General features: G+C 37.9%; 1 protein-coding gene across 4 annotated transcripts in view; it reads right to left on the minus strand.

Annotated features, from left to right (window-relative positions):
* Window positions 1-15,635, minus strand: part of DCAF6 (DDB1 and CUL4 associated factor 6) — a 96,317-nt gene that overhangs the window by 51,575 nt on the left and 29,107 nt on the right. For all 4 annotated transcript variants that reach the window (XM_068395629.1, XM_068395628.1, XM_068395626.1 and 1 more), the window contains exons 5-10: window positions 10,811-10,924; window positions 9,640-9,775; window positions 7,498-7,712; window positions 4,339-4,432; window positions 1,304-1,423; window positions 826-1,071 (exon numbers count right to left, since the gene is read on the minus strand). In XM_068395629.1, coding sequence (XP_068251730.1) covers window positions 826-1,071; window positions 1,304-1,423; window positions 4,339-4,432; window positions 7,498-7,712; window positions 9,640-9,775; window positions 10,811-10,924 — 925 coding nt within the window. The remainder of the gene's footprint in view (window positions 1-825; window positions 1,072-1,303; window positions 1,424-4,338; window positions 4,433-7,497; window positions 7,713-9,639; window positions 9,776-10,810; window positions 10,925-15,635) is intronic.

Consider the following 15,635-nt stretch of genomic DNA (forward strand, 5'->3'; position numbering starts at 1 on the left):
AAGTGTTTTGGATCATGTCAGCCTTTCCACCACAACCGTGAGGCCTAGAAACTCGCTTTAAAAAAAGTAAAAATAAACTTGTGCAAATATTTAACTCTAAAGGCTGTGGCATTCTTTTCCCGCAGAGATGGAAAAGGGCAAGTAAAATCATAAGGTGCTGTTTTAGTACCCAAATAAGTTTCTGACATTGATAGTGGAATATACTTCCTTCTTTTTCCCCACAATAAGAATGTAAGTCTGTATTAAATATAGAAGAGTTTCTTCAAGATATACAAACTTAAAAATCAATATGTAGTATAATTTATTAACCAATAATGGAATATCATGCAAGGTAGCCCTCTATCCAGATACTTTTGAGAAGCAAAAAAATAACATTGCTGACTCTGAAATGTTGAGGATGTAGATTCCTACTGAAGGAGACGTTCTCTACTTCCTCTGATTATAACAGGCATAGGTTCTGCTACTCATTGCACTGATGCTGCCACAGCCAAATCACAGTTGAAGAAGGCATGATGTTACTTATACTCTACGAAGAGAACAATAAGTTTAGAAAAAACAAGAAATAATTTTTTATTTCTACTTCAAAAGACAATACTGGTTACCCCCTTTGAGATTCCTTCTTCAGACAAATGTATACAGTTGATAGTTTTACTCTTTCTTTAAACCACAGCTGCAGTCACTTGGTAACTATAAAACACCTAGTCTCATTAAGGATGTGCAAGAAAGAAAACAGGTTGAGAACAATTACCCAAAATATCCTAAAATAAAATCGTTTCTTATTGAAAGCATTTTTCATAAACAATGACAAGATGGATTTCTTCTCACCAGACTGATGGAGCGCAGGTTGAGCCGAGGCCCCTAAAGAAGGCCTTTGTTCATTATCAGGAGAGGACAATAATGAAGTTGAAGGGGGACTTTCTGTTGAAGATGATGTTGAAGGAGCTTGGGCTGACATTGTAGAAGATGATGATGATGGAAGTTGTTCAGACCCATCTACTTCCATTGCAGTCTCCGATTCTGTACTAGGTGGCACGTTATTAGTAGCAGGAGCATCTGTCCGATTAGTCCCACCTTTGATTAAAAATAAAGAGCAAGAAAAACAAAAGCCCAAAAAGTAAACTTACTCTGTCTCTAAATATCCCCTTGCATTACCATTTATATGGCAAACAAGTGTGCTCAGTTCTTCAGAGTGCACTAAAAATTTTTTAGTTTACACCTCAGCAAGGCTTATGGTCAAGGCCTGTATATCCAGTAGAAACATACTTTCTGTTGTAATTATTATTCTTGAAAAGAAGGAAATCACCTCTGGACCGTGATCTTCCTCGTCCTCGATTGCTTTGTGCAACTTCACTAGCTTCTTCAAACCATCGTGACAGCATGTCTGACATCCTTTGCATTAGAGAGACATTAGGACTTTGCTCCCCTGTAAAACAAGTAATGCTGAGGTTTTATCTACAACTTCACAAAAGTGTTCATTTCCCCACCCCCCCCATTTCTTCTTCCATTAAAAAAAAAAACCCAAAACCCTGCACTGTAAGCTACAGAACTAGTAATCCCCTGAACCATCTCCCTTTTTCAGTACAACAGTCTGGCCAGCATTGCCAGCTGAACACAGCACCACATAAAAACCAGCAGTCCTTCCTCCTTTTCCATTTTACAATTACCTGGAGCTTTTGTACACATAACATTGTGAAATTTATGTCATTTAGTTTTAAATGCTGTTTAAATAAGTAAAGAAAGCCTAGATTTTTATGTTTTTCCAGCAAAAATAACCAATTTTATCATTAAACAATGAAAGAGCAAAAAGGCTAGCATAGACTTAGCACAAGATGTTTTTAACATTTCCAAAAGGCTTCTCCATGACTTAGATTTTGCTCATAAGCACAATTTAACACAACAGCAGAATTCTTTTAGCGTTTTTCATTTTCACATTTTGGATCAAGTGTCAGTATTGCAAAGACTCTCAATCAGCAAAATCTTCGACATACTTTCTTTCAACATAACTCAAAACATTTTCTTGTCATTTTATTTCCGGTTTAATTACATATGAAACAGAATTTGTTTCAAGAAAGAAGATAGGAAAAATTCCATTTGTAAAGGGCTGAAACAGACTATTTGAATCTTTAAGTGTTTTTTACACATTGGCATCTTCCAATAGAAGACCATTCCACTCTTACTGAAGTAAGAGCTTCTGCTGGTCCCTTAGCCACTTTGGAAGTATGCGCTGTTTAAGTAACTTTTGGAGAAGTTTTGTAATTCAAGACCTTAAGAAACAGAATCCCTGTGAAGTACAATTACTTATCAAAATACATATGTGAAAAATATTTTAATACTCTGCATACAAGAGCTAACACTGAAAAATTCTGGACCATACTTGGGAAGGACATGTACAGTAAGAAAACATCTCTCAAAGATCAGTGCTGCTACCAGCACAGATGTTATAAAAGCTGAAAGACTAATCAAATATCTGAAGCAACTGATTATCTTTCAGGACTGCATATAATCTTCACTGCTAGGATATAGTTTGAATATATCATCACTGGACCTTCCTTTTAGATTATTTGCTTGAGTTTAAAAGACATTGTTGGGAATGGAGGAGGGATGGGAACCACACCAACCCACTCCCCCAAAAAAACAATGCCCCTCAATCTGACCCCAATGCCCTTGTCTACCCTCATTTCCACAGTGCAGGTCTCTAACCCTCCCCTGGGACCCTTCATTCCCTTCCTGTACCCCAGGGACAGGAGCTCTGACCTCAGAAGCTTAAAACACAAAAAATTGAAATGCAACAGCTGAAGAAAACGGACAAAAGGTGGTTAGTGATGGGAAGACAGGGCAATGAACAGTTAACAGAAAAATAAGTTACGGGTCACCACACGGCTAACTAATGCAATATAGCTATACTCTCTCATTCACTATACAGTTGTACCAAATAACGCACAGTAAAGATACTGAAGCTTTGTTTTGAGAAAATAAAAATCTAGCCAATGTCTATACTGGAGGAGTCCTTTTCTCAGGCTTTATTTTCTCCCCAGAAGATTTACTTGATATCATGGGGAAACGACAGCTAGAAGGACACTGAAGATATTTAGCTGAAAAAGAATTTAGATAAAAAGTAACTTTGTGCAAAGGCAAAGGTGCAACTAACTTTAACAGGAAAGACCTGAAACAAAAATGATAGCAGAAGTGTCCCTAATACGAGGAGGTATAAATAAGGTCTGTGGAATGAAATCACCAAGTAAGCAGAATGTAAAACTGTTAATAATCAAATCCTGTGATATTAGAATAAGAAGGCACGGGATGAAACTAAGAGAGCAGTTTAAAAGAAAGGAAAGAAAGTATTCCTTTACACAGTGGGCACTGAACTTCTGGCATTTTTTGCCATAGGAAGTATTATCAACAGGTTCAAAAAAGGATTACAGAAACTCACAGGCAACAGAACCATACCCATATTCTAAAGGAATAGATGGGAACGTACCCTCTGAAGTTTCTAAATTCTGCATACTGGCAGAACAAAGGCAACAGACTAAATGGACCATTAGTCTGATACAGCTAGGCACTTCTAGTTTGGGGAATCAGAAAGAGGAGAAAACAAACACAGAAAATCTGGAAAAGGAAATCTGGAAAGGAAACAGATTTAGGAGAACTAGAACAAATACTTGTACGCCCCCAACCTGTCAGATTTGAACAGAAACACATCATTAGATGAAGAGTAAGATGAGTGACAAACCATCCTCTGCCCTGCTTTGGCATCACATTTTCTGACACTAAAGCGTAGCTTTCGAAATGCTGTTTCTATCGAAACGTCAAGTAATTGAGTAATATACTACAAACATGAAAATATAAGCATAAAGATTCAGTCACTACATGTGTTTTATAAGAAAAGTGAAAGACAGAAAATTAGACTCCTATTGCTTTGAATTCCAGTCCCCAATGTGACCATTACAGAGCATTTAATTCATAACTTTGATTGCATATGAGGCTTCACTACAAAAAGGGAAATACGTGCTTGTGTTACTACATGACCAATGACAATGAAGTGAGCTCCTCTAGCTTTGCATCAGTCTAACTGAAGCAACATAATTTTTCTAGTAAGAATATTTTCAATTTAGACATTTTTAAAAAACACTGCAGAATAGCAGTTCTGTGTTAAAATCTAAGAAAACCATCTTAAGACCTGGCTGATTTTTAGAACATGGAGAGTTTAATCTGAAGCACTTACATATTTCAGGAATACCCAAGAAAAACTGGAAAATAAAACCCAACCCAACAAAAAAACAACCAAAACAAAACACACAAGCGAAGACAACAACCCCCCAACAACTGCAAACACTTTACCATCTCTTTCTCGTTCACTCTCAGGCCTTGCTCTTGGTCCAGTGTCTGACCAATCCCCTCGTAGCCGCAAACGTTTAACAGGAGGTTGCCGTAACTAGAGAAGAGAAAGGCATTACAAAGCTATTTATGTTGGACAGTACACAATTCTAAGTCTAAATATAAATGCAATATCTCCATTTTCTTAAGTTACATAAATTTATATCAGTCACAAAAAAATGGAATGTCAGCCATATATTCAGATCAACTATAAGTACAACACTATCAATAGAATGCAAGAGTTTTAGCTACACAGAAGTTCAACAGTCTAAAGCAATGACTCTCAGAACTAATGCAGCTTTTATTTTATACAGTACTAACTTTACCACGTTAATTGAAGCTTTCCATACTGAACAATAATAATTAAGGTTTTCCGGAATTCAGCCTGAATTCTGCAAAGATATTCACACCTCTTCATGTTAAAAACTATATGGCAGCTTCACTTGCTTAATTGCAAATCCACATTTCATTAAAAAGGAAAAAAACAATCTGACATTAACAAAGAAATTTTACGAAAATAAACTTTAGTTTATTTTTTAACCTGTGTTTTTTTTAAATTTTAGAACACTTTTTTTTGCAGCAGGAAGTATAAAACAAATACTATATAGGTAGTGTTACTTTCAACGACTTGAAAAGAAACAGCTAGTGCTTTGAATATTCAGAAAGGCAGTTCAGAATTTGAAATTAAGTGTATTGGCTGGATATTTCTGGCTTTAAAAAAAAAAAAGTGAACAGTTGCGTTGACAATTTTAAATTAAATGCAAAAACCCCTGCAGTGAAAGCATATCAAAGTGTTAACTTTCAGGAGACAGCAGATTCAGGAAGAAAGCTTTACTTCCCTTCTATTCTATACAACTTAAAGCCAGGCTGAAATAAAAATAGCATTTAAGTAAAATCATCTAGCAAGAAGAGATTACAGGACATATTCTGTGCCTACAAAAGAAAAGAATACATAGGATCTGTTATTAACAGGTAGTCACAATCTTCTCTCTCTATAGCAACTGGGCAGTCATTTCTCCACCAAATTACTTCACATCAGATTAACATTACATAGAAGAAAGGGAAAAGTGCAGAACCATTCCTTCATCACATAATTTTTCCGGGTTCCTCTTTGCTTTCTCCTGCCTCTGTGAGGTAACAGTTGAACTCAGCTGGATGTTCTTCCTCAGTCCTACAAATCTACACCCCTTTCTGATCAACAATATTTGTACCAGTAATAGCAGCCTGTGGCCCAGTAAAAACAACATGGTTATCACCAGTAACAGGCCACAGGCTTGATAAGAAGCTAACAACACAAGCCTCACACTTGTCAGGCTTTGTCTGGACTTCACTTGCTTGGAGCATTAGCTGGAGGGTAGAAAGGCCCTTCAGAGGGATCTGGACAGGTTAGATAGATGGGCCGAGACCAACGGCATGAGGTTCAACAAGAACAAGTGCCGGGTCTTACACTTCGGCCACAACAACCCCCTGCAGCGCTACAGGCTGGGGGAAGAATGGTTAGAGAGCGGCCCGGCGGAAAGAGACCTGGGGGTGCTGATCGACAGCCGGCTAAACATGAGCCAGCAGTGTGCCCAGGTGGCCAAGAAGGCCAATGGCATCCTGGCCTCTATTAGGAATAGTGTAGCCAGCCGGTCTGGGGAAGTGATCGTCCCTCTGTACTCAGCACTGGTGAGGCCGCACCTTGAATCCTGTGTCCAGTTGTGGGCCCCGCACTTCAAGAAAGATGTTGAGGTGTTGGAGCAAGTCCAGAGGAGGGCAACCAAGCTGGTGAAGGGTCTGGAGGGTCTGACCTATGAGGAACGTCTGAGGGAGCTGGGGTTGTTTAGCCTGGAGAAGAGGAGGCTCCGAGGTGACCTTATTGCAGTCTACAACTACCTGAAGGGAGGTTGTAGTGAAGTGGGAGTTGGCCTCTTCTCCCGAGCACCTAGCGATAGGACAAGAGGACACAGCCTCAAGCTTCGCCAGGGGAGGTTCAGGTTGGACATCAGGAAGAATTTCTTTACAGAAAGGGTTATTAGACATTGGAAGGGGCTGCCCAGGGAGGTGGTGGAGTCACCATCTCTGGAGGTGTTTAAGAAAAGACTGGACATGGCACTTAGTGCCATGGTCTAGTTGCCAGGGTGGTGTCAGGGCAACGGTTGGACTCGATGATCCCAGAGGTCTCTTCCAACCTGGTTGATTCTGTGATTCTATGATTCTTGTAGCTTATGTAGCCACAACAGCAATTGTCTAGTGACCAGCTGATTATCACCTAATTTGCTTTAGTGTTGCTTAGATTTGCATAAATATGTGGTATACAACCTCTTGTTAACAGTTTTGATACATCCAGGAAGGCCAGCTAGTTAAACTGTGCAAGAAAGAGCTCCCTATGACCACAGGATACTGATGCAGCATGAAGTAGTACTGGCACTGGCTGACGGCAGGTATCCTGCAGGTGTGGACAGGAGGGTACCAGACACCTTCTCACTCACCACTGGCTGTTAACTGTGCTGTAAAGGTTGGACCCAAGCAACAACTGGTTTAGGGGTAACAACAAGGACAAAGAACAAGCATTTAAAAGCAAAACCATGCCATATTGGCAGACTAATAAAGAAAACGTATCATGTAAAACGTGTTTAAAACTGTATAAAAGTGGCCTTCAAGCAGACACTTAAGAAAAAAAGAAGGAAACATCAACATCATGCTTCTGCCAGCACAGAGGAGGAAGAAATCTCCACCATTATCATCACAGTCATCCTCCCAGTGAAGACAGCAGGATGCTGACAGCTCATTGTAAACTTCCTTGAGGCCCCTGTTTCAGACGAAAGGTAACGACCTCAGGAGACAGAACAACTTGTGAAAGGTTGAGCGGAATGCCAGAAAAAAAGAGGAGCGGATAGTTGTGGGGGCGGGGAAGAGGGAAACCAAACAAGAAAGAAAACCAGAGTGACAAAATATTGTAATTATATAAATAAATAAATGTATTGTAAATATGCAAATTTTGTAACACAATCTACTTGTCACATCTCAATTTATGAACAGCAACATTGATTTAATATTAATTTAAAGGGAAATACAACTGATAAAAGTGTGCCACAAGAAAAAAAATATAAAACATGAAAACAGGTCATTTTAATCACTTGCCTCTTCCCGTCTCTCTTCAGCAGAAGGAACTTTAAGTTCTCGTGCTGTGTCATCCTTGGGATCAAACAAGTATATGTAATCTGAAGAGTAGCTAACAAGGATCTCTTGACCATCTTCACTATAACAGAGAGACGTTACTCTGCAAGATTTGTTATTGAGATGAGGAGGAACAAAACGTGCCACCATTCCAACAGTGCCCCTACCAGCATAATTCCCTATATTAAAAAAAGGGGGGGGGCGGGGGGCAGGGAGAGAGAAAGAAATGACATATTTACTATCGCAAATTTTCAAAACCTTCAATATACTCCTTATTTAACGTCCAACAAAAGATGATCAGAGAAAAGCTAAGTGTCCTGTAGCTTCTGCGTTAAGCTGGATCTGAATAGTGACATATCAGATCTTACTGGTATTTTACATTTTTGTTTACAAACACTATGTACATTTAAAGAAAAAAAGATGAAAACACACAAATATATTCGTATATCACATACCCATCCCATGACAGTGTGTGGATGCTATCTCTCAAATGTAGTACAAATGGAAATTTTGGAACCTAAGAACATTTACAGAATAATAATGCAAATCTGTATCTACACACAAATTAGAAAGGAATTCATTATATGAAACTTTGAAAATTTAGGACATACATCTCCTCTCTTCTACCCAAAATGTTTTAAAAAATACTATTTTTCTTCTTTGAGACAGAATAATACTGTCACTTTGAAACTGCAGAACTATACTATACATTGCACTTCTCGTGCTTCCCTGACAACTCACCTGCATTCCACACACTAAAACAATCTTAAATTCTAGAATTACACATTTGTGAGCAGATAAAAGTTACCTATAAGAAGATCTAACACTGTGAAAAACAGACTGTTCCAAAAACTCATAGCTCGCCATGTAACTGTTTCCCACATGGCTTATCTGTTGTGGCTTAGTATGTGCAATAGTCTGTCCTTGACCACAGACAAGCTCAGAGTTTATCATCTCACACTACACAAGGACTGAAACAGAAAGTTTTAAATGAAAATCAATAGTTTGCTCATTAGTCATAGAATACCTCACCCCTTAAAAAAAAAAAATACAAACAACCCCAACCCCCCCCAAAACAAACAACAGAACACTATACCAATATAGCCAGAAAAATGTCAGTCTTCAAAATTTTGTCTTTTCTCTCCTTTATAGGACTGCACACCTAAATCATCTTATTCCTGTATTGTTACAATACAAGAGCAGGTACCTAGTACCTTTTAATCAACCCCCCAGAATCTGTTCCTCAGGCAGTTCTCACAGAATTTTGCTAACTACTGTGATGAAAGGGAGAGATCTTATAAGAACGTTAGCCTGATGAGAGGGGTATTTTTATGTTTACTGAGTGATCTTTATTGTTTCCTTTCTCCTCCATCACAATCAACAGGAAAATGCTGCAAGATATGACAGATTTTGTGACATTGATTACTTGCATGAATGTGTATGCACAACTATGTATATTAATTCATATGTGTCCAAACATACACTGGTCAAATGTTACAGGAAAGAGATACACTAGAACTATATAATGCACTTTTGCTTCTCACCTCAAATTTTTTTTTCTAAATTCTTAGGTAAGCATCTGAAGCATGCTAGCTTTCACCTGAAGGATTTGTAGCTTTTCAGGGAAATTATGTTAGATATAGCAACAACTCCTGCAAAGGTAAGCACACTGCATGACATTGTAGAGTTCATAAGATCCCTTCTCATACGAAGCAACACATTCCAGCATGGCAGAGTACAAGAAGGTAAGAACTTAAAGATTAAAATAAGATTAAAATCAGGTGGACCACCGCAGGCTGCAATCACTAGCTTTTTGGAATCATGTTTTAAGACGAAAGAAGAGACATTACAAAATGCCTTTTTCTGCATTCAGTATACAATGTATTTAAGATGGCTGAAGAGATTAACTTTACTTACTTGAAGATTTCTGTATTAGCAAATATTAGAGTGAAATGACTCTATCATTACAAAGCACAGTTCTCAGAGAAGAAAGCTACACTTTATTCAGTATTACACTTCGGTCCTTCACCATCTATTCTGAAAAAAAGAACCTGAAATTGGAACTGCAAATGGTTAGAAAAGCTCGCTGTAAGGTGTGGTTCCTACCTGTTGCTCTTGTACCAAGCATTCGCCGATCATATATTCTTACTGAGCTATCAGAACAACCCACAGCAAGATAGTAGGGAATTGGTGGACAGATAGCAACAGAAGTAGCAGCACGCCGACAGTTTATTAAAATATCCTGGAACAAACAAAAAGACAGCATTCAAATAATAGCTCTGAATATTTGAAGTATAATTCCATTTTTTACTGCAGGACACAGGCCTGTTAGTCAAGGAGGTTTTGAGAAAACCAAGTCTGGCCCTGTGAAGATAGACTGTAAATATGTCAAACAGAAAAGCCACTGCAGAAAAGGAAAACTATCAGAGAAAGAGATACAGCATGAGATCAACTAAAAAACAAACAAACCAAAACAAACCACAGGAACAAACATTTAAGAATAGGTAAGCATAATAACTACAGATTTATAAACTAGCTTGCACCTTGGATTTTCCTATGGAAACATAGATAACTTGAGTCAGAAGAGCACCAAATACGCAAAAACAGTCTAAATTAATTTAAAGCACTAGAATAGATTTAATCTATGGGCAGGTAATTGGACAGAGGAAAAGAAAGAAAGAAACCCCTAGAACTAGTAAATATGCACAAAGCAGAATAAAATTAATCGATAGTAATACATACTTTGGTGTCAGTTTTTCTCCAATTCAATATTAAAACTGTTTCTGAAATCCAAACGCAGTGGACAACACCAATACCTTACCTTCTAGAGAGTAATACCAGTGACTAATTTGATCTAGTATAATTCATGACCAAATCTTTTCTTACAGAGGGACAAAGGACGCTCAAGAACACAAGGCTGCAGATGATTTTCAAGGCTCATTTTTTGCCTCCAACTCTGCACTCTACAGTAACTAATGTAAATCAGACCAAGAGATTCAATTTCAACACATAATCTTTTCTACCATATCTGAAGCCTCACACCAAAGTTCATGAACTAAAAAGTTGCAAAGGAGATGTTAAAATAAAATAAATTAAAAAAAAAAAAAAGAAAAAAGACTCCCCAAACTTTTTTTGTTTCTTGGGAAACATGTTGTCATCTCCACCAACGACCCTGAAATCTATTATTTCTAAAAGCCTTACCAGAATTCATATCCTATGTTTGTATGATGTACAGCTCTACATTTAGGTCATCTTTATTAAAAGATTTCACTCTTACATCTTTACAATCTTCCTTTGTGCAACTTGTTTTGATTCGAGTATCAAACCATCTTACAGTGCCATCTTCACCACAAGAGAGGAAAGTATAGGGATCATTTGGTACTGTCATAATCTGCTCAAAAAAAAAAAAAAGAATTAATACTTCCAGAAATACCATTAATTTGAAAATAAAAGCATCAACATTTTGAGCAGCAGTAAAACTGAAGTGATTATGACTCAATTCAAGCTTTCTATTGAAATAAAGAGGAAAACTGAAAAACTGCTGTGTCTTCATTTTCAAGAAAAGGTTTGAACTACCAAATTAAAACAAACTGTGGAATGTCACATAAGATTAAATATTTATAAGTCAAAGCTTATAGTTCTTTCTATTATCTTTTAATAAGCAACATACAATTACTGCAATTAGTTTTCAGATAAGTAATCAATTTGCTGCAATAATTGAACAGAAGCTCAGTATATTTTCAATCAAGTAATAGAAGACAATAATAACAAACAAACCGCTCAGAAGTCTGAATGACATGAAAATACTAGATGGCTTTTATTCCCATTGGGCCATTCCTTTACATTCAAAATAGTCCCCTGAAGCAGCTATGCATTAAAGGCTCTTACTGACCTATCCCCTCACTGCACTTTTGGTACTTTTTAAGAGAGCGCTGGGTTGCACCATTTTCCTGATCTCAGGAAAGACTCAAACTAGGAAAGACTCAGATGGAGTGTCACATGTATGGCTTCACTCAAGAAAGAATCCTTAAGACAAAATAAAAAGGCAAGCAACCATAATGTTAAAGCTGAATTCCACAGGTCGATGAACGCGCACGAAACGTCATGTTTTTACGTGTTATCCTTTAAATACAAGAGAATGTTGTAGAAACTAGCAGTATTTTTCTTTTCCTACACTACTGCTACTATCAGTAACTTCATGGAAATTCACAAAGCTACAAAAATCAATAAGTGTAATACACCAATGAGCAAATGAGTGATTCTTTAACACTTTAAATGTGATGATTTATTCTCCCTGCCCAACCCCCCCAAACTCTTAATAAAAGTAACCTATGGATATCTGTAAATCTCTTTACCTAAAGTGAGATTACAAAAATAATCTCTGCAGGATTCAGCATTTCTTCTTGTAATGCTCAGTCTGTTAACTGAGACAATGAGAGCTGTGCCAAATCCTACTGCTGACAAACAAGAAGTTTAACAACAACACAGCCAAGGTTTTAATAACAATGGAACAATAAACTTCTGAGCTATGACCATTATTCCTCAATACGTTATCATAATATATTGAAAAGAGTGTTTTTCACTACACATTAATTTTATTAGTATAGTTATAAAAGCCAGCAATTGTTCTTTAATCCAGTAAACCCTTCTAGCATTTTTGCTGTATTTCCTCAGAGAGCTTGCATTTAAAACATTTACTTTGTTCCACAAATGGTATAACACAGCAAGCTCTTATTTCTAGCAGCTGTATTTTATTTTTGTTCACACTGACACTATTTCAAAATATACATGTAATAGTGCAGTACATACCTCCACTTGCACATGCCAATTTTTATGCATGGTGTTTAAAAACATACTAAATAACTTTATAAGCACTAAAATAGAGAAATTCAGAAGTGCAGACTCCAATAATTAAGAGTCATTGTTACTATATTTAAGTTCAACAAGTACACATTATATATATAAAAACCTTTTTTACTGCCTAAAAAAATCCTTTTCTATTTAACTTTAAAAATACATAGCTATATGATCATTTTAGTATATTGAAAATATGAAGGTAAGAGTTGTCCATAAAAGTATGTTCTCTTTCTGAAACATAATTAACATGAAAGGCAATAAAGAAAAGCATTTGGCTGAGTAAAAATAAACTTGTAAAGGCATTGTATAAACAACACATTCTCCAGAAACGTGTCTCAAGAACTTCTCTCTCCCTCTCTACTTATTCTATTCTCCCCCAGAATTAAAAAGAATTGTCCAATTATCTCACAGTTTATAAAAATTTACACAAATTTCCACTTTCCTCTGTTTCAATGGATGTTTTGTAACGTCTTGAGCTGTCACAAACTCCAAGTTTAAAGCACAGTATAAATTCAAACCACATTCAAATTTAGAATTAGTACCTCAGGGGCAGATGACGTTAGCTTTTGTTATTTAGAGAATGCAGTGAGTCAAATTCTATATTTAATACGATGATGCGGTTACATACAGCTGGGCAGTAACGTCACGATATTCTGAAATTATTTTCCCACTCCAGAAAGCTCTCAGTGACAAAGCTGCGTTATGTCAGAAGCTGAAGCGCGCTCTCAGCCATTTGCTTAAAACTCCCTGCTATTTACTCTGTTATACTTTCATATGCCAAGGCTTACAAAAGGGTCTGCTTTGCCACGCAATAATACATGCCTTTAATGTTCAAATATCAGGTTTAAGACATGGTAACAGAATTTATAGTCTTTATAAAAAGTACCTCTCAAAATGTTTTATAAAAAAGTCCTCAAAAAGATAGGTTTAAGAGAGCTCAAATTTAGAGATGTTAAACAGTGCAAAACACGCTAAGAAAAAGAACTTCAAAAAGAGACAGAATCACAGAATCAACCAGGTTGGAAGAGACCTCTGGGATCATCGAGTCCAACCGTTGCCCTGACACCACCATGTCAACTAGACCATGGCACTAAGTGCCATGTCCAGGCTTTTCTTAAACACCTCCAGAGATGGTGACTCCACCACCTCCCTGGGCAGCCCATTCCAATGGCTAATGACCCTTTCTGAAAAGAAATTCTTCCTAGTGTCCAACCTGAACCTCCCCTGGTGAAGCTTGAGGCTGTGTCCTCTTGTCCTATCGCTAGTTGCCTGGGAGAAGAGGCTGACTCCCACTTCACTACAACCTCCCTTCAGGTAGTTGTAGACTGCAGTAAGGTCACCTCTGAGCCTCCTCTTCTCCAGGCTAAACAACCCCAGCTCCCTCAGCCATTCCTCACAGGTCAGACCCTCCAGACCCTTCACCAGCTTGGTCGCCCTCCTCTGGACTCGCTCCAACACCTCAACATCTTTCTTGAAGTGCAGGGCCCAGAACTGGACACAGGGTTCAAGGTGCGGCCTCACCAGGGCAGAGTACAGAGGGACGATCACTTCCCTAGACCGGCTGGCTACACTATTCCTAATAGAGGCCACGATGCCATTGGCCTTCTTGGCCACCTGGGCACACTGCTGGCTCATGTTTAGCCGCCTGTCGATCAGCACCCCCAGGTCTCTTTCCGCCGGGCCGCTTTCTAACCACTCTTCCCCCAGCCTGTAGCGCTGCAGGGGGTTGTTGTGGCCGAAGTGTAAGACCCGGCACTTGTTCTTGTTGAACCTCATGCCGTTGGTCTCAGCCCATCTGTCTAACCTGTCCAGATCCCTCTGTAGGGCCTTCCTACCCTCCAGCAGATCAACACTCCCACCCAGCTTGGTGTCATCTGCAAATTTACTGAGGGTGTACTCAATCCCTACGTCTAGATCATCTATAAAGATATTGAACAGCACCGGCCCCAGAACTGAGCCCTGGGGAAACTGGTGGCTCCTGAAGCCTGCAGCCAGCCTGCAGGAGGCTCCTGTTTCCCCAGGAAGTCACACTGCAATGACCTGACAGACCCCCTCCTCAATGGGGACATTTTGGCTTCAAGAAATAGCATCTCGGTCTCCAGATGTTCTTATGAAAGAGCAGGTTTTATCTCAGATACAGAGAACATCCAATCAATCTGCAGAATCCACAGACTAGCACACAGACTACTATATATAGTAAACTTCAGTGAGAACCGAGGCAGTTCAAGCTTCTGATTGGGGGCCATCGGGACTGACGCTATTCAAACAAAACAGTAGTTTCTCATTAAAAAAAAAATCTGAAAAATAAAGGAGACAATGCAAGCCTGGGATCCAGAATTACGTTTTGCAAAACTCAAAATATTGTCTTGAATTAAATCCAGGCAAAACCAATACCACAAATCCCAGAAATAAAGTGAATACCACAAGGTTTGCTCAACTGACTACGATACCCTGCCGACAGGAAGGGTTTTTGACAAAACCTTTAATGGAACATGTGTAATTACAACTGTAAGGATACTTTTACCACATGATCAAAAATTACTTCTGGCAATACTTCAGCCATTTTCTTTTCTCACACTCCCCAATTTTTTTTTAACAGAGATTTTAAAATATTTTGTTCTCATATAAAGAGATTTAAAAGCTTGCTATGAAATCTGAGCTAAATAATAATAATAAATTATAATAAAAAATAAATAATATAATAAGTAAAATAAACAATAATAAGCAATGGATAATAAGTAAAATAAATTATAATAAGCAATGGATTTGGGATGTTTTCCCCTGTGTGTATACTGTGGTAGTGTTAAAAAACCCAACCAAACAAACAATCAAAAAACCTGGAACATTTATAACTTAAGAAGAAAATAGCAGTATTTTTTCCTATTTTAAGCACAGTAAGTTTTACAAGCAGTAGATTTTGCTGTCATTAAATAAATAAATAGATCAACAAATCTGATTATCTTCCTAACTTAAGTAACACTTTGCTTCTTCACTTGCCTATTTATAGGAACAAAACTTCCAAGGCAGGATTGAAAACACTGGCTCTGAATTTACACATAAAGAGTTAACTAGGATACAAAATAGAGAAATTACCTAAAACTGTAAATACATTTTTCAGATTAAGCTATTCACACATGCTGAAGTAAGCATTTCTTAGAAGGATTTGAATTGTGAAAAAGGCATTAAACTGTTGAAAAGTTGGGGGTGGGGAGGGAGAATAAAAATAAAAATGCAAAACTTAGCCA

The sequence above is a fragment of the Nyctibius grandis genome, chromosome 2, assembly GCF_013368605.1.
Source record: "Nyctibius grandis isolate bNycGra1 chromosome 2, bNycGra1.pri, whole genome shotgun sequence".
In the NCBI taxonomy this organism is placed as follows: domain Eukaryota; kingdom Metazoa; phylum Chordata; class Aves; order Nyctibiiformes; family Nyctibiidae; genus Nyctibius; species Nyctibius grandis.